The sequence below is a fragment of the Mus pahari genome, chromosome 2 (genome assembly GCF_900095145.1).
Source record: "Mus pahari chromosome 2, PAHARI_EIJ_v1.1, whole genome shotgun sequence".
NCBI lineage: Eukaryota > Metazoa > Chordata > Mammalia > Rodentia > Muridae > Mus > Mus pahari.
The window spans coordinates 141,197,205-141,222,371 of NC_034591.1; the positions used below are offsets into that span (position 1 = coordinate 141,197,205).

At 46.3% G+C, this 25,167-nt stretch overlaps 1 protein-coding gene across 1 annotated transcript in view; it reads right to left on the reverse strand.

Moving 5' to 3' along the window:
• Positions 1 to 1,959: 1,959 nt before the first annotated feature.
• Ntf3 (neurotrophin 3) overlaps positions 1,960 to 25,167 on the reverse strand; it is a 61,630-nt gene continuing 38,422 nt past the window's right edge. The window contains exon 2 of the mRNA XM_021190897.1: positions 1,960 to 3,073. Within this exon, the coding sequence (XP_021046556.1) occupies positions 2,276 to 3,073 (798 nt within the window). The 3' untranslated portion in view covers positions 1,960 to 2,275. The remainder of the gene's footprint in view (positions 3,074 to 25,167) is intronic.

A 25,167-nucleotide genomic window follows, 5' to 3' on the forward strand; every position in this document is an offset into this window, starting at 1 on the left:
GCCACCATCACGAACATAGAGACCTCAGCTATCTAGGTGTCTGCAGTGTAGTGGTCTCCAGCCTCTGGGGTGCCACATATTCCTTGGAAATGTTCACTGGGTCCCTGGACGGAGGAGACCCTGAGAACTGAGCTCCTGCTAACCATCAGATCCTATCTGTTAACCTATCTGCTGGTCTCCCTGCCCTGAACACACCCAGGCCACAGTGGGTCTCCAGGGGAATCATGCCTCGGGTCCCCTAGCACTGTGGCACTCATGGAAAATGCAATGCTTTCCGGCTAGAAGGGAGATAGGAGGGAAGAGAGAAAAGTGACAGCTCCTGTCATCACTGATATATGAACCTAACTCTTCCCTTTGTTAATGTCCTGCAAAATCCAAATCCAGCCTACCTCAGTTTTCTCACCAGGAGATGACAATGCCTCCCTCAGGGATTCCTTCCTTCCTTCCTTCCTTCCTTCCTTCCTTCCTTCCTTCCTTCCTTCCTTCCTTCCTTTCTTTCTCTTTCCTTCCTTCCTTTCTCTCTCTTTCCTTCCTTCCTTCTTTCTTTCTCTCTTTTATTCTTTCTAAACAAATAACAGCAGCCTTTTTTGAAAGTGTCCAGGGCATTGTGAAGACCTAGTAGATAACTTAACAGTTTAGGACCAAGAATTGAATATAAAATGATGTTTTTAAATGACAGTTGCTGTTATTTGTTGCATCTGTTTTAAAAGCTCAGGTCATACAAAGGACATATATTCTCGATGTGTGTTTTAGAGGCCTTGGGAGGAGGAATACATGTAGATCTTAAACAAAGGCAGAGCAATGCAGGTCAGAGCAGGTACACAACACGGTTTCGGGCAGTGACAGAAGCCTCCATGTTGGAGTGGTAAACCTCTGTGCCTCCAGCAGGAGAAGAGAGCAGAGCACTGCAGCTCCAACAGGATGAGGTGTGTCCCAGTGACAAAAGGACATCGAGAAGCTCTTTGGGGAAGGGGGTATGACTAGTGTCCCTACTCTCACAAGGACCAGAGTCTGTCACCACATTGATCTCTTGCCAGGACCCAACGGGCACCAATAAGGTCCTTGTCATTTGGACCTTGCATGCTGTGGTGGCATCAGTTAGCATTGATACAGGGTCGACCACAATGCCCTGGAAAGAGGTGAGCAATGGAATGGCTATAGCCCTCGCAGGCCTACCTCTGGCTACAAGGCTGGTGATAGGTACTCCACTGATACGCCAGATGTCCTGGGAATCTCCATGTGACTGCATCTCCAGGAAACCCAGGCTCTGGTAGTCTTCAAACCCTTCATGAGGTCACAGGGGAGGGGCTGGAGTTTGGTCCAGGTCTTTCTCCCAAGACTACCACTTGACAACGGCTCATGAGCTGGAGGCTGGCCACCAGATCAGTGGGGAAGGCCCTGGGCCAAGAGAATCTGTAATGAGTACATTTATCTGCTGTGTGTGGATGACTCATGAACCATTTCAGTTTGCTCCTGGGTAGACATATAATTTTTTTCCATTACACACACACACACACACACACACACACACACACACACACAAACACACACACAATCTGTTAGAATAGTTATAAATTTTTTCCCTATCTGTGTAAAAGGATGAAAACTACTTACCAAAAGCAAAAACAAAACCAAAGCCAAAAGGAAAAAAGAAAATCCCAAGCCTTCCACAACCCCCAAACAAGAAATGTGCTGAGAAAGAAAATTGTCAGTTCTGTTATTATTGGCGCAAACCACAATTCTAATTGGCAAGCCTATAGCTGGGAAGAGCAAGGGAGGGCATGGGTGTGAGCTTGCTGCCCAGAAGAGGATGCCGAGCTTCCCGCTACAAGGTACCAGTGGAGGTGGGGCTGGGGACATGGTGATTCCTTTAATTCATTCATCCAATGTGGAATATACCAGAACGGGGGTGGTGGGGGGTGGTGGTGAGAACTCTGTTTATACACAACTCTGACATCATCCGATTTTAAGAAAGTTTACTGAAACCACAGTCATGGCCTTGACAATACTGAATGCCAAATACTGGTGTACACAGGTTTTACAGAAGGGTTCCCGAGAGCCCAATCACAAAACAAGGTTAACAGATGGGAGAGGCCTGAGGGAAGGCAAGCACACGATTTTATTGAGAAAAAAAAAGCTTATATACTGTAAGGGTTGCTGAAGTTTAATAAATAAAGGTCAACTTATAATATATAAAAACAATATAAACATTTATATGCTACATGCATATCATATAATTTAAAGTAATAATTTATATGTGGGGACAGATGCCAATTCATGTTCTTCCGATTTTTCTCGACAAGGCACACACACAGGAAGTGTCTATTCGTATCCAGCGCCAGCCTACGAGTTTGTTGTTTTCCGAAGTCAGTGCTCGGACATAGGTTTGCGACGTTTTGCACTGAGAGTTCCAGTGTTTGTCATCAATCCCCCTGCAACCGTTTTTGACTGGCCTGGCTTCTTTACATCTCGTTTCATAAAAATATTGTTTCACGGGAGAGTTACCGGTTTTGATCTCCCCAAGCACGGTGACCTGGTGTCCCCGAATGTCAATGGCTGAGGACTTGTCGGTCACCCACAGGCTCTCACTGTCACACACCGAGTACTCGCCTCGGTGACTCTTATGCTCTGCGTAGCGTTTCCTCCGTGGTGATGTTCTATTGGCCACCACCGGGTTGCCCACGTAATCCTCCATTAAGTATAAGGGAGGGGGCTCCAAAGGGATGCTGTCACTCAGCAGGACCCGGGGTGAATTGTAGCGTCTCTGTTGCCGCAGAAGCTCTGTGTCCGTTGCAATCATTGGCTGGAACTCTGACCTGGTGGCCTCTCCCTGCTCTGGTTCCCTGGGTGCCTCTGCTTTGGGCAGGGTGCTCTGGTAATTTTCCTTAACATCCACCATCTGCTTGGAAAGCTTGTTTTTCAAGATATCCGCCTGGATCAACTTGATGATGAGAGAATTGAGAGAGTCTTCCGGCAAACTCCTTTGATCCATGCTGTTGCCTTGGATGCCACGGAGATAAGCAAGAAATATCACATAAAACAAGATGGACATCACCTTGTTCACCTGTAAGATCTGAAAAAAAGGAAACACAGGTGTTAACAGCTGGCCGGAAGAGTCCTTGTCATTCTGGCATCAGCCACCTGAGGCTGACAATCTGAGAATGAAGGGAGGGTACCACCAATCTAAGGAAGCACAGAAACTCCTCCCTGTTATTTAGAAGGGACGGGGGTTTCCTCCTCCAGCCCCTGAGAAACACTGGGGAAGGCAGCATGGGTCTTCTGACTGCTTGCTTCCTAGACTGACAATGCCAGTTGTACTTTTACAGAAGATGTCTGCATTGTTTCCCCGGCCTCCTGCTGTGCAGGGACGATGCCCTTAAACATCCCTGGAGCTTCGGAAGCTACATGGTCCACTCTACTGAGATAGCTATGAGGACTGCATCAATGTATCTCTGGATCAACTCAGAGCCTTTAAACTTCCTCAAGACATGTAATGGTATCAGTCCCCAAGTGCAGCGTGTGAGCTCATCCAGAGGGACATACAAGGGCTGCGAACTGGGTCTGTTGATTTCCTTCGCTCCTTCCTGGCCCTGCTACCCTTGTAAGCAAACACAAGACAGCTGGACACCTGCTGAGAGGGCCTAGTATCAGGGTACTCCGCCTGACTCCCAGAAAGACACCTGTCACCAGGACACCCCTCAGAGGAGCTACAAACTCCTTGCACTCCTTGCAGAAGACAGAGATGCAGCAAGACTCAGCTCAGATGATGGCCCCACCTGCTCTGGGTAGCGAGGGCTGAGATGCTTTTTCCTCTTAGGGATTTTCAGTTTCCATTATACCTATTGCTTCTTGCAGTCCTACGTCTGATTCCACCATCTCCAGTTTGACGTGGCACTTTAACCCACCACACCATTCTTCTGTTACCATAACAGAACCTGAGCACAGGGCTCCTGGCGAGTCCTGGAGGAATTGCAGTGGGATCTGGAGATCTTCCCCACTCAGCTCTCCCGCACTAAAGCCAAGGTCGTGTTTGTGTTTCCGGAAGGTTAGCCCAAGAGGGAGACTCTCCAGTGGAAAGATAGCTGTGCTGATGACCCTGACCTGACAATCCCCCCCACTCCCCAGAGCATTCATTCTTTAATCACCACTGCTGCCACCTCAATGGCCCCATGGGCATTTTCTCTTCAGAGTCCTGTCTTAACATGGAAAATAAAACCCTTTCCCTTGGTTCGGTGTTGGTATTTTCAGAAAGATGTTATAGAATCCAGGGGGAATACAAAAGGAACAAACAAAGGGAACACAAGCTGAAGAACCTTCATTGAGGAGCCTGTCCCCGGAGTTTGCCACACTGCCTCTCTCCCCATCTTCTCTGAAGTATGGCTTGCTCTCTCCTCCCCAAAGGCTGATAGTGTCCCATGCATCAACATCTTCTTGCTGGCTCCTGGCCTGCCTCTGTGATAAGAGGACCATTTTCCTTCCCTGGGAACCCCTCTCAGGATAATAGACTCTTCAAGGTCAAAGCTAAGGGAACGGTTCTACCATGGCTGCCTACCCTAGAGACTGCTACAGGGATTATGTTATCCCAGGAAAATGGTTCCCACAGGGTAATTAATCTCCCTCCCATTCTGCAGGAAAGTGACATTTCCGACAATCTTGCAAGCCTAACAAAACAAAATTTACTGAACACAAAATAAAGGACATATACAGAGCTTGAGCCTCCACCCCCTACCCCAATAAAATCATTTGAAACTAGAAGTCTTTCAAAAATAAAAATAAAAACAATCTATCAGATTGTCCCAAAGCCTGGATCCTATAAGTATGAACACACAAGGATACTGTTCACAGGGTAACAAATCAGGGATGATGGATGTGTGGGCGGGGTTCCAGATAAAGTAAGAAACCATATAGAGGTTGGCAAGGTGGTTATGAGGATGATTTGACAAGGTGGATATTGGATGGTACGGTGGACTTGAGATAAGGAAAAAAATCTTTGTGGTGGTAGCCTGAATTTTGAAACAAAAATTAGTGCTGAAAAGCCCCCATCAAAGGCTGGAGAGCTGGCTTTACAGGTAAGTGTCCTTGCTGCTATGTTAGAGGACCCTTGTTGGGTAGTTTAATAATTATATGTAGCTCTAATTCTAGCGGATCTAACAGCCTCTGCTGATCTCCATGGGCACCGGCACTCTTGTAGCATGTGCATACACACTCATGCAAATAAAAAGAAAAGCAAATCTTAAAAAAAAATAATAATAAAAAGCACATCTAGCCTCATGCCTTCCCTTACACTGGTCAGTTCAGTTACTGTAACAAATACCAAAGAACATCAGTTTATTAAGGAAAGATGAAGATGTTCTCGGGCTCACGGCTTTTGAGGCTTCTGTTCACCATGAATTGGCCTTGTTGCTTTGGTTCTGGTGATATGGCAGAAAACCTGTGCTTAAGTGAAAAATATTAATCATGGTCTGGAGAAAAAAGATGTGGGGTCTGGTGGGGGGAGGCAGTAGAGAGAGGAAGAGGAGAGAGCAATACCTCAGGTCATGCCTCCGGTGACAGAAAGATCTCTCACAAGCTTTCAGTCCCCACTGATCAGGACTAAACCTTTCCCACATGGACCTTTGAGAGAAACTCCAGGTATAACCTATAGCTCTTTTACACAGAGAACCTAACAGGGAGAGATGATGGGTGTTTTCATCGTCTCGCCCTGACTTCCGATCACAGTTGTATTGGGCTCCCACATCCCAGACTCCAATCTGATTCACCATTGTCCTGATGCTTGAGCAAGCTCTGTGACTCACGGGTAAGTCCTTTCTGTTTTCATGGTCACTTCTGCTGAAATTGTTCTCATTCCTCGCCGCTGGCTTCACAAGCTGGCCTCACTCTGACGCGCTCCAATTACCCTCAGTACCAGCAAGCATGCTTCCGTTGTGTTCTCCTAGCCTGTCCTCCAAATGGCTGCTCTAGCAGGTCCTGCATCCTTCATAGACCAGTGGAGGCGAGCATGGATCTCATCCATCCCCTCATCTAGACTCTTGCTTACCATCAATCTAGTGTGGAGTGAGTCATGAGCGTATGTCATGTGCCGGCTGCTAAGTGTTTCTCAACTGTCTGCAAGGCTTTCTCAGATCCTAGCAAGCATCCTCTAGGCTCCGTTTGGTATAGTTAACTTCAGGGGAGAAGAGAGGATACTTGGTTCTTAAGCTCAACAAGGTTTCTTCATGATCAGGTAACTAAAAGGACACAGTCAGACAGGCAGCAAGTATACTAGAAATGTCAGTTGAACATGAACTTGAGTTGTCTATGGCAACCTGTGGGCTGCGCTCCTGTTCCTGCTCCTGCTCCTGCTCCTCCTGTTCCTGTTCCTGTTCCTGTTCCTGCTCCTGCTCCTGCTCCTGCTCCTGCTCCTGCTCCTGCTCCTGCTCCTGCTCCTGATCCTGCTGTATGCACGCACAGAAAACCAAGCATCTGGAAAATTCCTCTTGCTACATCTGGCTCCCAGCAGTCTGGACCAGCATGGCTGTTCTGGTTGCTGTGGCTCACCCAGGCTTGGAGCTCAGACTAACCTTGCTGCTTGTAGGAGAGAAGGAACACCAGGTCTCGGATGCGCAGGGTTGGGAGATTGGGGAAGCAGTTGTGGGAAAGCAGGGAGTGAGGCTGTGCATATGCCAGCCATGAAAAAAGGCAGAGTGAGATCTCTGGTTCGTTTTAGGTCAACCGTCCCTTCACTTCCTGCTGTGTCTCTTCAGTTAGGATTTTTCCCTGGGGGACTGATTCCCTGGGGTGGGGACTGGAAACAGGAAGGCAGTGTCAGCTCATTCTAGGCCAGGCACAACAGGCACAACTTTTGCTTATGGGGACTTTGCTAGTGCATCAGCTACTTTAGTCATGAGCTTCAGCAACGGCCCTACTGTTCCTTTTAGTGGTAGGTACCCTCTTCCACAGTGGAGAACCCTGTCTTTTTAACCCACACACCCTACGAGCTCAGCCTATGGCTCCATACACTGCAGAGTTGCAATGTCTGCTGACTGAATGGGTACCGACACCAATCAAGACCTACCCAAGGCATGGCTTACTGGCCTGAAATCCTGCATGGGCTTCTGCCAAGCCTGGATTGGAAGCCAATCAACTCTGCCTTTTTTTCCCAAAGCAAATAGAGGCCTTGGCTCTGAAGCAGCCATAGTCCCCAGGCTCTTCTTGACTATAATTAGAAAAAGACCTGTTAAAGACCTCAGTAAAAGCCCCTTCCTACCCTCTCCCCAGTGCCCAGTTCCCTGCTTATGCACTTCCAAGATCCCAACCAGCAGGCGCATGCTCTTTTCCTCACTTAGCAATGCTTTCCCACATATGGTGTTTTCTCAGTCCCTGGAGCAACATTCCTAACAAGGTTTCACCATCCCTCAAAATACTCAAAAGAGAGCAATTTCTGATTCCTCCTTTTTGGCTCAGTTTACAACACACACAGAATGTTGCTGGCTATTCAGCAAGTGGCTGAAACGGAGAAGGGAGTGGGGACACAAGGTGGCAGTGCACTGGAGACCATAGCAGCCTGCGTATGTGCTGGCACTTGCTGAAGTCCAGTTTCCCTCCCCAGGGGCTGACTTCTGATTCATGTCTGCCCATCACTCTTGTTGAGCATTCATTGAAAGTTCTTTTTCTGTTTGTTTTCGTTTTGTTTTGTTTTTAACTCGCATTCATCAGTCATTGCACAAGTTGATGGGGTTCATTATAACATTCTCATCCACCAATACAACATATTCTGAGCATCTCCATCTCTCATTACCCTTACTTGTCCACTCCCATGTAGTCAGCCCTTCTGATTGGAGATCTCCTCCATATGTGAAAAGCCATGTCTATTTGTCTTTCCAAGTCTGGCTTCTTTTGCTTAACATGGTCATTTGGCAAAGTGACAGATTTAAAGCTAAATGACAAAGAGAAAAGGAATGTGATGGAAATACTAAATTAGAACCCTATAAAAGACCGGCTCAGCTTGTTCCCCAGCTCTTAACTGCAGATTAATCCACCCTGGCTTCGTTCTGGTCACAGGTCCTGAGGCTTCAGAATGAATCCACAGAGTCACACAAAGATGTTCTGACCCCTGACAAGGCTGGGAGGTTGGCCAGAGTGGGAGGCTGATGAAGCTTCCAGAGGAAGTTATCTGTTAATCTTCTGAGGGAACCGGAAGCAGGGTCGAGGAAAGAGGGTCAGAGTAACTCAAGTACACAGCTGACACCCACAGGGAAGGCTCTGAAGATGCTGGTGACCAATTAGGCCCCAGTATCTATGGGGGTTGGCAACCTGGGAAGAGGACAGCTACATTTAAACAAAGCACACAAGCCAGCTCTCTGGAAGGAAGAGGAATCCAGAGCGGACAAGGGAGGGCATTGCTTGCAGAAGGTGATGGAAGGGAACTTGGAACTGGTGTAAGAGCGGATGAGAGATAAACTCACATCCATGTGGTTGGGGGAGTTTCCACAGTACCTTCTGCTTTCCCATGGAGCTCTGCACTGGTGCTGTCCTGACTCCCTCTCAGCACAGCTCAGCAAGGGAGCTGGTCACTTTCACACCCCCTGCCTTACAGTCTACACTAAGGAAATGTATCTCTGCCTGATTAACACAGTTGAATGTCCTACCCCTTGCCCCATCACTCAGATAATTTAAAGGTCTGTTAGTAGTGAGGTTGTATTATTACTGATTTAAAGAAATATAAGATTACCCAATGGGGAGAAAGTAAGAATTTATTTAGGATGGTCATCTTACATGCTTAAATGTCTTTCAAAAGCACTTTCTCTCCTAGAGAAGGTATAATGAAATGCCACTCCTCTCTGTCTATAATGAAATGGTACCCCTCACTGCCAGTGTAGCACACTCTGATACCGGATGTAGTTTAGTTGTCACAGCATGGCAGTGGGATGCAAATATAAAAACTTAACACGAGAAATGAAGACGGTAAGGAAGAGAGCTGTGATCAAAAAGAGCCGAGAGAGACTAGCCCAAGAAGATGCGAAGGGATGCTTTAAATGTTCATGGAAAACCTAGAGGTGTGTCTGCAATCAAAACAAGAATTAAAGCTGGGTGGTGGACACGCCTTTAATCCCAGCACTTGGGAGGCAGAGGCAGGTGGATTTCTGAGTTCGAGGCCAGTCTGGTCTACAAAGTGAGTTCCAGGACAGCCAGGGCTATACAGAGAACCCCTGTCTTGAAAAAACCAAACCAAACAAAACAAAACAAAAATAAAACAAAACAAACAAACAAACAACAACAACAACAACAAAACGAGAAATAACTGTACACTCTCTGCCTGCATTTGGTGAGAACACCTCTGGGGACTCCTGAGAGCTAAGCAGGTCAGCATTTGCAAGTGAGGACAGGCTGACTGGGGCCAGGGATGTGTATTCTTAGCCTGTTCTTTAAGATCAGGTTCTGCATGGATGCTCCCTGTAAAATCTTACAGTAGCTGGGTATAGTGGCTCACTCTTGCAACCCCAAGACCGAGGTAGGAGAAGGATGGGTTTGAGACCAGTCTGAGAGATACACCTAGACCTGGATTAAAACAAACAAATGAACAAACAAAACAAAAACAACAGCAAGAAGCCTCAACATCTCAAATTCAGGATTTGGAAACTGGTTGACGGGGTTGATTATTTCTGGGAACAAGGTACAAGGTCTGAAATGGGACTAGCAAGAAACTCTAGGTTCATGATATGCTAATTTCCCAGTGACAACAGAGATCACAGCCAAATGGAGCTAGATGTCACATGCTGTACTGAAAGAAAACAAATCAGAGACCCTCAGAAAGCTAACCCATCTCCAAAAAAATTGGTCTGTCCCAGGAACAGGGTATGAGAAACAGAACCCCTTTGTGGACTCTGCACTATTCGTTGGTCTCTGACCCCCAGGAAAGCTAACTACGCGGAGGAGAAGGTAGGAAGCCAGGAGTTCTCTGTGCACAGATGCTTGGGAATTCCTCATTGTCAAATGTGCACCTTCCTCAGGCCCTCAGGCAGTGTGTGATGGAAGGTATGGCACATGTCAAAACAATGTGCACTGTAGCACTGAACAGGAAGGTAGCGTGCTTACACCAGGCCAGGAACTCTCTGGCTTAACCTCATCTTGGCAGAAGATCTAAAGGATGCCTGGTAGGCTCATAGGAGCCCCAGGAAGCTCCAGTTTACTTTATTCTCTACATCGCTCATTCCACGGTCAGAGGGTGGACTAGAGAGAAATCGTAGAGAAAATGAGTCCACTCAGCTCGTGGTCATAATGGGCTTGCCTAGGAAGTCTGGTTCTGGTTTAGACAGTCACTCCTACTGACACTTTGCACAGACTCGTTGCAGTCACAGGACTGTGCACACACATGCATACGGTGCCTCCCCCTTGATAAGGATGGATGACTTATAATTAAGCTACTCTCTTTCTCTCTCTGCCTCCCCCCTCTTTCTTTCCCTCCCTCCCTCTCTCCCTCCTCCCTTTCTCCCTCCTCCCTCCCTCCCTCTCTCCCTCCCCACCCCCTCTCTCTCTGAGAGTGACCTCAAACTCATCACATTACCGAGGATAACCTCTCTGCCTCCACCTCTCAAGTGCCAGGATTCCAGGTATGTGGCACCACACTTGGTTTACGTACATCCTGCTGTGGTGGCCATCATTGTCAAGGCTTCACGCAAGCTAGGCAAGTACTAGAAACTAAGATACATCCCCATCACTGCTCATGCCTTTTCAAATCATTTAATTTACTGTTCCATGTTCATTTGGAAGAGGATGATTTTCTGTGTCTGGGGTAATTCCATTTTCTAAGGGCAAACACATATGAGGAAAGATGCTGCGTACCAACAGCTGAGAGAGAGCGGGCACTGGAGACTAACTTTCGCCTCAGAAAATAACTTTCCCACACTGACATTTTTATTTGAAATCTATGCCTAGTGTCTGCATTGGGCTTATGTTAATCCCCTGGTTATGGGCAAGTGCTAGGTAACAAAAAGGAATGCCTTCACGAGGGGGTGGCTGCTGAGAAGTTGCTTTGTGGTAATTACAATGAATTATAATTACAACAAATAACAATGAGATGAATAGTAATGAAGACGATGCTAAGTATCCATCTTGTCTATCCCTCAAATGATGAATTACAAGTCCAAAGAAGAACGAAACTGGCTGAGGGGATTCCCAAGGCTTCTCCTCAATACGTAGATAGGCCTCTCTTCTCTTCCAAACCAAGACCACAGCTGGTTTGGCAACGGCCATTTTGATTTCTGCCTTAATCATGGTGACAGAAGAAAGGCTAGGATCAAGAAACCATCCTGGTTTGGCCTGGAGAAGACTTGGCTGCAGAGAATATGGTAAGATGGCAGGCTTCCTCCTGTATGCTTGGTGAGCTGGCTTGTACCAAGCGTAGTCAGTTCCCTCACAGAACCCCCTTACCACAAAACCAGCCTCCTTCCTTGGGGATGAGACGTGGCCCATTGAGATGTTGTGGTCATCTTAGATCTGATACCCTCTGCCGGCTGAAGACCATGGAAGCCATAACTACCTTTTACGTGGCTTGCCGTCTCTTCTCATTTGGCAAGTGTCTCCCCTTCACTCATGAGTGCTCACCATCACTCATTCGGACACTTTTACAATCCAGGAGGCAGAAGCAGAGGAGATGTCTGTTTGATGATTTTATGAGTCTGTTCTCACCCACTCACACAGCAATGCTGTGATATGTGCACAGGGAGAAAACCAATCGTTCATCCAAACTGGAGTGTGAGACAGGCACTTACTAAACATTAGGACTCCAATCCCAGTCTAGTGTCTTTCTGGGCACCAGGGTGAGACTCAAAGAACCAGCCCAGAGCTTCTCCTCTGAAAGCAATTTTGGCACAAACACACTGTACTCAAAGCTGTGTTTAATCACAGACACAAGTCACAATAATCACTTGTAATAACTGCTAACCTTTGGTGAGCCTTCCCATATGCTAGACTTTGTGAGACACTTTGCACGGATAATCTCAATTAATCCTTCTAGATACGATTGTTATCCCCACTTTGCAGCCAAGGAAACTGAGGCTCAGAAGGATTAGATAATTTTGCCCAACATCGCACACCAATTGAGATGCAGAGCCAGGATTTAAACACCCATCCCTGTGACCTCACAACCCTAACATTCAGCTAAGATTGCATAATTCCTCCCACTTAACTGAATCCAGGGCACCTGTCACTTTTTCGAAGCAGACTGGCAGCAACGCCACATTGCTTTCAACGCTTCTTTCCATGGAGAGAGAGAGAGAGAGAGAGAGAGAGAGAGAGAGAGAGGCAGGCAGTCTAGCCAGGTCCCCTGAATTGTCAGGAGGACATTCCACAGGCTGAGGCAGGCAACCCTGAATCAGAGTGGCTAGAAAAGATTATTCATTCAGTTTGTAGCTCATAGTCTTGAGTATTTGCACTTTCATTTTTCAAAGTTGAAATATTAATGGGAACAAAGACCAAGTGCCTAGGAATTCCTAAAGAAAAACAAACAAACAAATAAACAAACAAACAAAAAGCCTGACCTAGAGATGTAACTTAACTGTAGAGTGCTTGCCGATCACATGCCAAGCCGCAGGTGCAATCCCCTGCTCAAAGGGGCTACAATTTCTAAGATGGCATGCTCTGGACTCGTGGTTTTCATAGATTGCAATATACTTCTAAGAAATGAGATTTGAAAGCATGTGGGCTCTGGCATGTTTCTTGCTTTGATTGATTGATGACTAATTGGTTCATTGATTGATTGATTAAACCAGCTATGCCACTAACCAGCTTTGGGGCTAGCTTGAGAGAATCATTGATGAGCTGGGTGGTCTCAGTTCCTAGCAGTTCCTGCTACTTGTATTTTAGGCAGATCAGTTGTATCTCACACACATGAGATTTGTGTCTACACCTGCTAAATACCTACCATGTCACCTAACACCAGTGCCAGCTCCCACCAATGCACACTTTTTTTGAGCATCCTTGGTTAAGAATGCAGGTGGACATGATTCCAACTGTGATTACAGTTAAAGAGATGGGGCCTCAAATTTTTTTTCTTTATGTACACATGCACATAAAGGCAAAAGTTTGCAAGACAATTTCAGCATGGCCTATAGACTCCCTTAAGCCCAACTTAGTGGCTCACAGATCCTAGGGTTTGAGTTACTATTTTTGCAAATATACGTAGATGGTGTGCATGCACATATGTATACATGTTCTTAAGTACATGAGTACACATGTATTTGTATGCTTATATGTATAGAAGCCAGAGGATAATATGAAATGTCTTCCGTGATCGGGCTCCACCTTACATACTAAAGTAGAGCCTTTCCTTGAGTCTGGAATTTATCTCTCTGACTACTCTAGCTAGCCAGCTTGCTCAGGAGTCTCATCCCTGCCTCCCATAAGCCACCACATCCACCAGCCATTTATCTGGCTTCTGGACATCTGAACACCTGTCTTCATGTTTGCATGACAAGTACTTTACCTACGGAGCCATCGGTCTAACCCTACAGTTCTTGAACTAAGGAGTTCCTAAGGCTCTCAAAGCGGAACATCTGTGTCTCTATTGTTCTATGCTGCCAGTCACTTGCTCGCCAGATCAAGCAATCCCGATTGTTAGTCTCCTTTTCTGGCTTTGGTTCTCCGTCTCCTTGAAAGCAGCGATGGAGGAACTCGAATCCTAATCTGTTAGGATTCTTGTACAGTGGGGTGTGTATGGAGGAAAGTACCTGGCCAACACAAAACTAAACAACCCGTGGAAAGCCCATGGAACAGGCCCTATGCTGATTACGCGGAGCCATAAACAGGACATGTGGAAAGAAACTGCTCATGCTGGCTGGTAGAGATTTCCTGAGGAGGGGGCACAGGACCACAAGTGGATGTAAACAGCCTATACTGCTTGACACTACTGTGAGAAGGTGGACTGACTTAGCCCAAGAGAAAACCATGGAGACAGAATCTGTAGCTATTCTGTGACATTTCTGCCCTTCACACATTGGAGGCCTGTATATTGTTCTTTGTGTTCACTAATTTGGATGACTTCCTCTCTGATGTCACAGCTTTTTTGTCTCTTCAATTTCTGCTGCTCTGTGTCCTCCAGGTAGGTGCCCTTCCTGATGCTTGAACATGCCTGTGCTTCTGAAGGGCCTCTTTTCATACCAGCCACTGCCACTGACATGGAGAATAGCATGCAAACAAATGGTGCAGGGTAAGTATGTCCTCTCCTTCAGTATTTGGGTGAAGTTATGACTTGATCAACTTGACACAAACTAGAGATACACAAATCAATGTGTGTGTGTGTGTGTGTGTGTGTGTGTGTGTGTGTATGTGTGATGGGGGCGATGAAGTTAGTAGAAGAGAAAGGGTGTGGCTTTTCATTCAATTGTTCAGTTGTCCCCAAAGTTCCTGGACAAGTGTTTTGCTACTTGACTTGGGAGAGAGGGATGCGCTATGACATTGGCAAAATCTCAACCATTATAGTTAAAGAGGGACATTCAGATTTGCAACTCTATCACCATTGACCAAAACTACCACCCAACCACCTACACTATCTGACATTTTCTTCCTACCTCCAGAGACACAGCAAACTGGCCTTACAGACAGAGCAGGGATGGTGAGGTATCCCAGAGCAGGAGCCACAGGAAAGCATGAAGGTTTGGACATATGGGCAAAATGAGCTTCCTGGCAGTGTCACAGAGCCCCATGGGAAAGGCTATGACTACACAGGTCATCTGTGTCTCATTTCAAGAGGAAATGAGGGGGCACTAATCAAAAGCTGGGAAAAATAGGCCTCAGGTGATAATGTGCACTGGGGCTTAGTTGGGCAGTGTGGTTCTGTGTGAGTGGTGTGTGTGTGCACGTGTGTGTCCTGTAGGCCTGTGAGTATGTCTGTATGTGTTCGTGTGTTCTATGCTTGGAAATAGACATGGAGAAAGCAGAAAGGATTCTCCACCTGGACTCCCTCACACCTCACTGAGCCCTTGGGCAAGGCTTTCCCACATCCCAGGGGACATCAATTTGTTCTTGTATGAAAGGCAGGCAAATACAGTTTAAACAGTCTGCTGTTCTCCAGGTTCCAAGGTCAAGCTACCTTTCCCTTCAGCACAAAGGAGATTGTTTCAGGGCCTTTCTTACACCCCAGGCTAGGGGTGCTGTCCACCCTGAGCAAGACATTGGCTTCCAGGGGCCTTTCTGGGTCCCAGTAACTAGAAATGTGAGAACAGGCAGAGGAAAAGCCAGAGAGATAGAGAAAAACTCCCGGGCAAGTTTGCATTTCTCATTATTTCTCCAAGCCTTCTCAAATTCCTTTTGTTTAGAAAGCTCCTTGAGTTTCCAGAGGCTCCCTTCCCCCACCCACCCCCTGAAAACCCCTAGGAACTCCTTCAGACTGTAACCCTTCCGGATAACATGTTCCATATGTCGGTCACTCTCTGCATGAGACGTGTGCACTCGCTTTTCTGGTCACCCACCTCTTCTGAGGTCTGCCAGGCAATGCCTTTCCCCAGAACAGCTCCTTGGCCTCCTCTGAGGCCTCTAGTCCAAGAAGCAGGGTCCTCCATCCCTTTGCCTTTCTCCTTCATCCATCTCCCCCAGCCAGGAATCTTGCAGGTTTGCCTCAACACTGCCTGGAGCTGTGGAGAGCCACCCGCCTCTGCCCCTGCCACCAACAGCTGCAGGGAGACCCTTCTTTAAGCACTGGGGCTAATTGAGCAGCTTGCCACATCATTTGGGAGAATATGCTTTTATAGCAGGCAACACAGAATTCTATTGTCTCCCTTTCCCACCCCGCCCCCTCTCCTCCCTGTGGCTACCCACCATGGTAAACAGAGGCTAAGAAGATTTTTTTTTTTCCAACTTAGCTTCCATCGCTCCTTTCGTAAATATGAACAGACATCCTTCCACACTTGCCTCGGCCTCCAACCCACGCACCAGCGCTCCAGCTCCCTCCCATCCCCCCTCCTTGCTGATAAAGCTTTTGCTGATTGGCCCTGATGGCTTGAGATCAGTGCTGAGCACAACCTGGTACTTGTCCTTGTGGCTTCTCTCAGTGGGAAACGGGCTGCAGTGGTAGCAGAGGAGCTGAGCTGCCAGGGATGAAGATACCGTTGTTCCCTTCCTCACAGAAGCCTGGAGTTCCTCTTCCTTGGAAGCACTGTGGCTCTTAAAGGTTTCAGCTTCCTGGGGGATGTTTTAAGGATCAAGCAACTGTCCCCTCACACAAGCAGGAAGCTTCTATTCGGTTTAAGAAGTGGGACAAAGCATAGGGGCAAACCTGTCAGGGACCAGGCAGGAAGACACCCAGGGTTTCCCAAAAGACTCACAGTCTGCATCTAGACACAGTTCTTCCAAACATCAACTCATGAAAGATGAGACTGATCCTGTGCTGTGGGCTGGGTGCTGTATTTTAATACTTACTTCCCACTATCTCTAGAAGACATTGCTATTTTAAAGTGAAGAAAATCAGGGCATAGAGTAGGTAAGTGGTGAGCTACCAGGTACCACGGCTGAGGTAAACTACAATTCAGAAGCTCTGCTTCCCGACACCTTAGACTATACCTCCCCCAAAGATCCCTTGCAATGACTGAAGCCCTGCCATCCAGAAGAACAAAAGCCACGCCTGGGAAAGAAACAGTAATCATTCTTTCATCCAGCTGTGAGCACAAGGGAGGGCATGGGGCCCCGCAAAACACACACTACTCCTTTCTCTGTTCTCACGCTATCATTTGATGTACCAGTTTACACAAAGTGGATTCCTTCCAAAGCTGGACTACTGCTGGCTGCAAGAATATGTCTCCTGTCCAGAGAGGCAGACTAGATCTGTCTGCTCAGGTTCCGCATCCGTTCATCTCAAATTCAAAGGAGAGGGATGCCTCCCAGCCTCTCTGCTGTCTTCCCTCTCCTTCCCCCAATCTCAGTTCTATGTAATCGGCAGATTTATTGTATTAAGGAGATCAAACGATGGTTATGCCAAAATGGGTATTAAAAGCAATCCAACTCAACAATACCTGTATTGAGAAAATGGCAACAACATGAAACAGAAACCGTTTGATGATAGGGTTGGGGTAGTCTAGGGGTACTAATGAGACAACTGAACTCACATGACTCGGGGATCTGACTTTACATGCTCCAGTTGTGCTGACGGGCTTGGCAGGAAGCCCTACAATTCGGTGCTAATGAATGGATTAACTAGGAGGATAAGGAATGTGTAGGACTGTGCCCTGAGACTGGGATGATCATTCACCATGTGGTGCCAAAAAGCCTTTGATACACTGAAATTCAAGGAGGTTGGAGGCTCCCTCGGAGGCAGTCATTTCTGGCCAATAGGCTAGCTCTTGGGCCACTGGACCAACAAGTGAAATGATGGAGCCATCTATTCCAGGGAGACCTAGTCTGGCTTCCTTTCAAGAGTACTGCAGTGGGTTTCTAGGCATGCAGTCTACATGACTGAATTAACTAGAAGAAATGGCAAAGAAGTTCCCTATAGGCCTTACTGAGAGTCTGCGGTTCTGTGTTCACACTGCGACGGCAAAACCCTTCACCACAGGAGGCAGATGGGGCCATGGCCTTGGGAGAGCATCGAGTGACCTTCACCCTACCAAGAAGTGAGTCATAGGGCTGGTGGGAAGAGATCCCTGCTGCCTGTGGTCAGACCGAAGGGTCTGGAAATTCTTTGTGTTGCTGGCACGGATTCAGAGTGTGGACCTTTTGATCCTCTAACATGATACATTTAAATTCCCCTCGGTGGTGTTAATAATGGAGTTGGCCAGTGCCCACATGAGCAGAATTTATGACTTGTGGACTCTTCCAAGAAAAAGAAACAGCAGTCACGGGGGCTGTGCAGGTGGACCTCCACTTTGGCCTCATCCGGGCTTCCGAAAGGCTTGGAAGCACATCAGTTTTTGCTAACTCAATTATACTGTCACGATATTAGAGACTTTGTAATAATGAGTTTCTACCAAAAGCACACAACCACTCTTTTATTTAAAAAAATACATAGGGGGGCAATGGCTCTGTGGGTAAAGTATTCACTGCACAAGTGTCAGGTCTACAGTTCAGGTCCCCAGAACCCATGTAAAAGCCAGCTGAAAGTGGCTGTCCACCTGCCTGCAAGGCATATGGGAGGGAGAGACAGGGGATACCCAGGGAGAGGAAATGGCAGCCTACCTCCAGCTTTCATAAAGGACTTTCCTAAGCATCACAGGTGTGAGCGATTGAGGATCACACCAGATATCAGTCTCAGGACTGCATGCATGTATTCACACAAGTACACACAATACACACACTAACAAACAAACATCGGGCACACATACCAATTACATCCTAAGCTAGTTGTTGTTCAAAACAAAGTAATCCTGAGAATGTAGAACAAACATTGCTATTACCTTACAGTTTTGTTGGGAATCAAAGGGCCTTGAGATTAAATTCTTCCTCAAGGAAATGAAACAAACATTTCTCTTGATTAGCTTAGGTACTGCTTAGGTACCCTGCTATCCCAGTTGGCTTGGTTTGGTTTGGTTTGGATCTTTAGTCAACTTGACACAAGCTAGAGTTATCTGAGGAGAAGCATCTCCATTGAGAAAACAGCTACATCCAGATTGCCGGCAAGGCAGTTCTGTAGGACCTTTTCTTTATTAACGATTGATGTGGGAGGGTCCAGGCGACTGTGGGCGGTGCCTGGGCAAGCAGTCCTGAGTTGTATAAGAAAGTAGCTTGAGCAAGTCTCAGCAAGCAAGACAGTAATCAGTGTTCCTCTATGGTACCAGTTCCTGCCTTCAAATTCTTACCATTAGAGTTCCTATCCCGACTCCCTTCAGTGAGGGACTGTATGACCTCACAGATAAAATTAAGCTTTTCCTCTCTCTGTTGCTTTTGGCCATGGTGTTTTATTGTGGGGCTGGAAAACTGTGTGATTTGGGGAGCAGGGTTCGAGCAAGAGTGAGGTCGAAATGGGTTCAAACCCCAACAATCTCATCCTGAGAGCAGCAGGAATGAGGACTGTTCCCACCTTGCTCTGGGCCTGCAAGTTCCGGCACTCATACACCTCCACCTCAGCCTCCCTTATCACCTAGCCTGGTGGCCAAATTATAAGTTTAACTTCCTCTCTCCCTATAAGGACAAGCCCAGCAAGCACTTGGAATTTCTCTTCATGCAAATGAAGCATTCCCAGCACCTAGATACCTGCCAATAATGTGCTTTCATCTCCCCAAGCCCCTCCCTACTCTCTAAGGTTGATATAGCCCTTGTTGCCCCTAGTAGAAGAGAGCTATTTCACTAAAACCATCTCAGAGAAGATGATTTCTCCCCTGCAGTCAAGCCTGCTCAAGATCCTGCAAACCCACCCACCTGGAGATGCTTCAATCTTTTCACTCTGGCCTGGTGTGCAGTGGTGCCTGCATATCACAAGGACAGAGGCAGAGCCAAGCCAGCCTTTTATCACAGTGATAGAAACCTAACCAAAGCAACTGGTAATATGCTTTACTTCACGTGGATAAAGAAATGAAAAGAAATTAAAGAGGCAAGACCATTCCCCGCTGGACACGCTTATCCACTCTTGTCTCCTGAGCTACCGCTCACTGCCCATCGCATAGAGCACTTCAGGCTTCTCCCATATCTCAACAGCAAGAAGGAGGCAAGCAGAAGGTGCCCAGTCTGCACTTGATGACGTCAAGGCTGGTGTTGACCAGCATCCTGGACGACTGTCTGTCAGTCAGGATCTGCACGAGGAATTCTATAGACAAAGAGTCTGATTTAGGCCAACACCCCTGGATGCAGTTTTATGGTTCAAACCCTGTAAGCTGATTCTGGGCAGTATCTCTTGATGAAACATTAATATCCCTACTGTGAAATTATAAATAATCATGTAAGTAAAACAGGGACTGTGCCAGTTATGATTAGATTTTGTGGCCAAGTTACATTATAATCACCTTGAGATATGATCAGTTCTCTGGTTCTTCTGGATTTTAAAACTGTAATGAAGAGCCCCAAGATGTGCCTTTGTCTGCATCATAAATGAGGAAACCAAGCTCTGAGGTTACCCTGTGCCCCTGCTATAGCTGTGACCAGTAGCAGAGTTGGGCTTCAAATCCAGGCTCACCTGACACCTAAGCCCAGCCCCTCATTGCCGTCCTGATATTCGCTATTCTGGAGACAATGACAGAGAAAAGAGTTCTTTCATGAGGTCAAGTTAAACTATAATTGCATAAGCCCCCTTTTACAGTAAAGATTTTTCCCTTAATTTATCCCATATTTTATTTTGCCATATTATAGAAGTAATGCAAGCATATTTTAAAACCTCAAGAACTCAAAAAAAAAAAAAAAGGCATGACTTTACAAGCTTCTATAATAAAAGAGATTCAAAGCTGGAGAAAAATAACCAAGGTTAATGGTTGGGGTTAAGGATGGTAGAATGCTTGCTGCACAGGCAAGGGGACCTGAGTTCAGAGCCCTTGCTTCCATGTGAAGAGCCAGACATGGGGGTACATGCCTGGAGTCTGGCCAATCAGTCTCCTCCCCTCCCTCCTCCAGCACACACACAGTTTTGGTAAGATATCTTTGGTCTGTAAGTGCCGCATGCAACTTTATTTTTTGCCACCCCTCACCCTTTGAGTAACAACACAGGTCAACTTAAGGTCTTTGTAAAAATACACAGGTGTTTGCTATGGTCAAGGTAGTCGTGAATAATGAATGAAATGTCCTTTCTTGGGTCATCCCAATACTTTTGGCAACTATGTGGAAACACCATCCGTCATCTCTAGACTCCTGAAAGTCGGGGATCGTCTTTCATTTCACTTCTTAAGAGATACGAAGGATTCTGACATTACTTCGTTAATTCATTAATGATAAAATAGGGCTTGTTTTTGCCAAAACTGATCCTAAACTTGCCATCCTCCTGATTCAGCCTCCTGGAAAGTTAGTTATTAAATAGGTGTCTGTCAGCATGAGCGACAGACTTTAGATTTAACATATTTAGAAATAGAAAGTTCCCATGACTAAAATCCAGTATGCAAATAATGAAGGTTAGCTGATCTGAATTAAGGAAGTGAGATAAAGGCAGGACTTAGCTGTCAGTGAACTTACTGCCGATCAGCCCTGGTCACTGTCGGAAAATTCCCATAAACGTCCACTCCAAAGTCAAGGGACTTGGCACTCCTCTACACAACACATGACCTCTTCTGCAACCCTCCACAGTAAGGGTTTTCCCTCATTCACTCCAAACTGCTGGGCAAACTAGATGTTCACAGGCTTCCCTGTCCTTCCCTGTAAGTCTGCCCTTTCTCCCACATGCCTGCTGCCTTTGAATCCTGAGACTGCTATCCCTTAGCGCATCGCATCGTATGCTAACTCTGGTTCTTTTGTCTTTCCCTTCTTGACTGTTATAGCTCCTGGCTCACTAATCTTGTCTCCCATCTGAGCCAGGGGTTATTATTTTTAGGATCTGTTGTTTGTTTTTTTTTTGTTTGTTTGTTTGTTTTGTTTTCACTCAGACAAGTTTTTGCTGTATAACTCAGGCTGTCCCTGAGCTCATGGTTCTCCTGTCTCTGCCTTCTGAGTGCGATAATTACAACACAACTTCAGTATCTTATGGAGAAGATCCTGGTGCTCTGCCTTCTCGGCCCCTTGGCTGCCTGCCTCCATTATTTTTTACCCACCCGGCAGTTAGCCTTGCTCACCAAACCTGTAGGCTTCAGCCTTAGTGAGAGACCCAAAGTCAACATATAAGGTGACCAGAGAGAGAAGGAGGCCTCCAACATCAATCTTTGACCTTCCTATGCATATACTCACACACAGGTACACAGAGACACATCACACATGCACATGCACACATGCATACATATATACACACACGCATACACACACACCAATTTTTAAAATGTCAGTGGAATACATATGACATGAAGCAGAAGGGAAAACTAGTTGGGGAGAGGAAAGAGACCAGCAAGAGAGAATGAGGGACGAGAAAGCAGCAGGAAGGGAAGATGGATAAGAACCAAGTGTAATGACTTACATGTATGGGAATGCCATAGCAGAATCTATTGCTTTGTATGCTAACTTAAAAAATTAATTTTACAAAAGGATATCATAATTTACTGGCTGACATTCCCTTGTTGGCCATTTGTTATTTTTAATTCTCTGCTCATGTAAAATGAAGCAATAAATTTCTTCCTGAACACAGCTCACTGAGGGCCCATGTTGTTCTCATAGCCCATCACTCTGGCCATTGCCTTATGCTTTGGTCACATCTGCGTGAGCACTTGCCTCTACAGATCAGTCCCAACATCTCCATGCTGACACTCGCCTTGCTAAAGTGGAGAAGCATAGCACATGAAATGGTTGGCCCCAGGAAAACCTCACTTTCAGGGTCAGTAGGCCATGTCTAAGTGGGTCAACAGGTCAGCAGTGTGTTATTATTCTTCCCAACTGGGTCTTTCTTTTCAACTTTCTTACAGTAGGATACAGAAAGAAGATCTCGCTTCCCAGTGCACCAAAAACCAAACCAATCCAACCAAACAACCAAACAAACAAAACCTAGAACGGAAAGTTGAGAAGATCCATTAAAGACAACCCTATTGGGACAGAAGAACAAAGGGCCCAGAACATCCAGTTAAGAAGCATTTCCAAGTTCCAGACTGACCAAGCACCCAGGGACAATTAATTCTTATTATAATTAAGTGGTTTTCTACTTCTTGCCCCAGGCAGCTTTTTTCCCTAGTTACTTCCCAACTACTTTCCTTGAAGCTCACTCTTCAATGAAGCTCTTACTTTTGGACAAAACAAAACAACAACAACAACAACAACAACAACAACAACAGCAATCAGGGCCATGCAACTGGGCCCCTGCAGCAAGCAAGCTTTTCCACATATCAAAAGGGGGTGCAATTAATAACTTTGATCTGGACCACTAAGGGTGTATGTCATCCTTCAGATAACCTCAGACTCATCTCAGGGGTTCCTTTCTCCCTCCAAGCTCTACAAAGACATTTATGGGCTCAAACGCCCCCTATTCCCTCATATGTGGCACTGCCAATCCTCACCAACACCCGCATCAGGACCGCCATGCCAGCTGCAGCAGACCCCATCTCTCTGCAGGGTCTCCTTTCTTAGCATATAATGTTCCAGTGTTGTCAATCATAGAAAACAAAAATGAAGCAATTGCTCCGGTGATGCGAACCCAGTGCTAGCACATCAGGAGAGCACTGTGCCTGCCACCTTGCAAACAGGCAACATCCCTGCCTTCCTTCATAGGTATCAGCAGCAGAGTCCCTAGGACACTGCCAAGATCCCTGTGCCCGGGTAAGAAATCCACTGCAATGTGCCAGTGTCAGCAGTTACCTTTGCCTTAGCTCCATGCTGACTCCCAACACTCTCCTTGTGTCTATGAACCTTCAGTCTTCCTTTCCCTGCTTATATGTTGATAGCTTTCACCTCCACATCTCAGCCGAGGTCTCCATCCTATGCTGCAGGGATGGAGAGCCACAGGCAGCTTTAGGGCACGGCTTGCAAATCTGAAGTCACCAACATCTCTCACACTCCCATTCCTCACAATTCCTCTTTTTCTCTCCAGAAAGACAAGCAGCAGAGATTATGTCTGGGTCCCCTCTCTGTCCATGCCCCCCAAATAAGTTGGTTTTAATTCTAGTTGATTCTGCATCTTCCTACAAAATCTGGCCCCCTTCCCTCCACACCCCGTGCTTTCTCTTGCCTGCACTCCATCAATCTTTCCAGTGGCTTCCGGGACCTTACTCTGCCTTCTCCCAGCTTCTCTATTATGTTTTCCTGCACGCTGGAATGGAACCATCATTGTAAAGACAAACTAATTCACATCACTTTTCTGCTAGGGACATTTTGTTTCTCCTTTGTAACCTTTAAGAAGAAGCCAACATTTCTCAGTATGGCACAAGGCCCTTCATCCACTTAGCCTCTCTCCAGCTTTGTCTGTCTCTGGCCAGTTCTCATCCTGCACACAGCAGCTACACTGGGGGATACTGAGTTCTCCAACCACAGCCTGTGCCTGCTCATCCTGGTAAAGTTCTGTGTATTCCTGACTTCTGGAACATCTTTTCTGACCCACCGCCCTGTCCCTGGATAACTTCTCTTGTCCCTCTGACCCTGCACAAACATCACCTCCTCAAGAACTTCCCAGCACTCCCTGCAGTTTATAATCATGTGTTTCCTGCACATATCCCCCACTTAACTGTTTGAGCTTTTGTAGTCCCATTCCACATCTATCCTGCTTCCACGGCTGTACTTGCGGTTGCAAGTGCTCAGCTCCCTGGCCCTGCTACCGTGCCTGCTGCCTGCTGCCATGCATTCCACCACGGTGGCATCGTATCCCTCTGGAGCCATAGCAAAACATTGCCTTTGTCATGGTATTGTGTCACAGTGACAGAAAAGTCACTCTGATATGATCATTTCTGAACACTTTGCTGTATATTTTCAAATCAATCACTACAATAGCACAAGATACATATATATATATATATATATATATATATATATATATATNTATATATATATATATATATATATATATATATATATATATATATATATAACTTTTTTTCTTCACTTTTACAAAAGCTGTATCTCAGGAAAGTTAAGTGAATTAAATTTGCCATCCTCTGACCCCCATGATTTCTAAACACTCACTGCATATCTGTTAATACACACTGCCCTTCCCAAAATGCAGACTTCTTTACCCAACAGAGCCCTGGGACTCTTAGCTATTCCAGGATAGTACATCTACACATAGGAACTTCATATTGTTGCCACTAATACACTTTATAAAGACCACCCCCTTTCCAGGACCTGTCTATGTCCACATGGTAAACTTCCCACTAGCCAAACACACTTCTCTCGGCTAGAATCTCAGGTGTCACTCTTATCAAAATGAAACCAGGGAAACACAGACAATATGGAGATTCTGGGGCCTTCGGGCTTACTCTCTGTCTAGTGCATAGCAACCTTGAGTCACACTTGCAGAAACTACATACTGTGTCTGAGATCTGATTCTCCTCTCTTCCAGCTCAACCCAGAGGGCAGACCTCCAGATGCCTGAAGCCCACTTTCTACTCCCTACTAGAGGAAAAAAAAATCTAGCTTTGAATTCTACAGACAATGAAAGCTGTGAGCCAAGTCAGGCCTCTGTCCATCCCTATTCGTGGAAACACACTGTTCCTCACCACCTCAAGT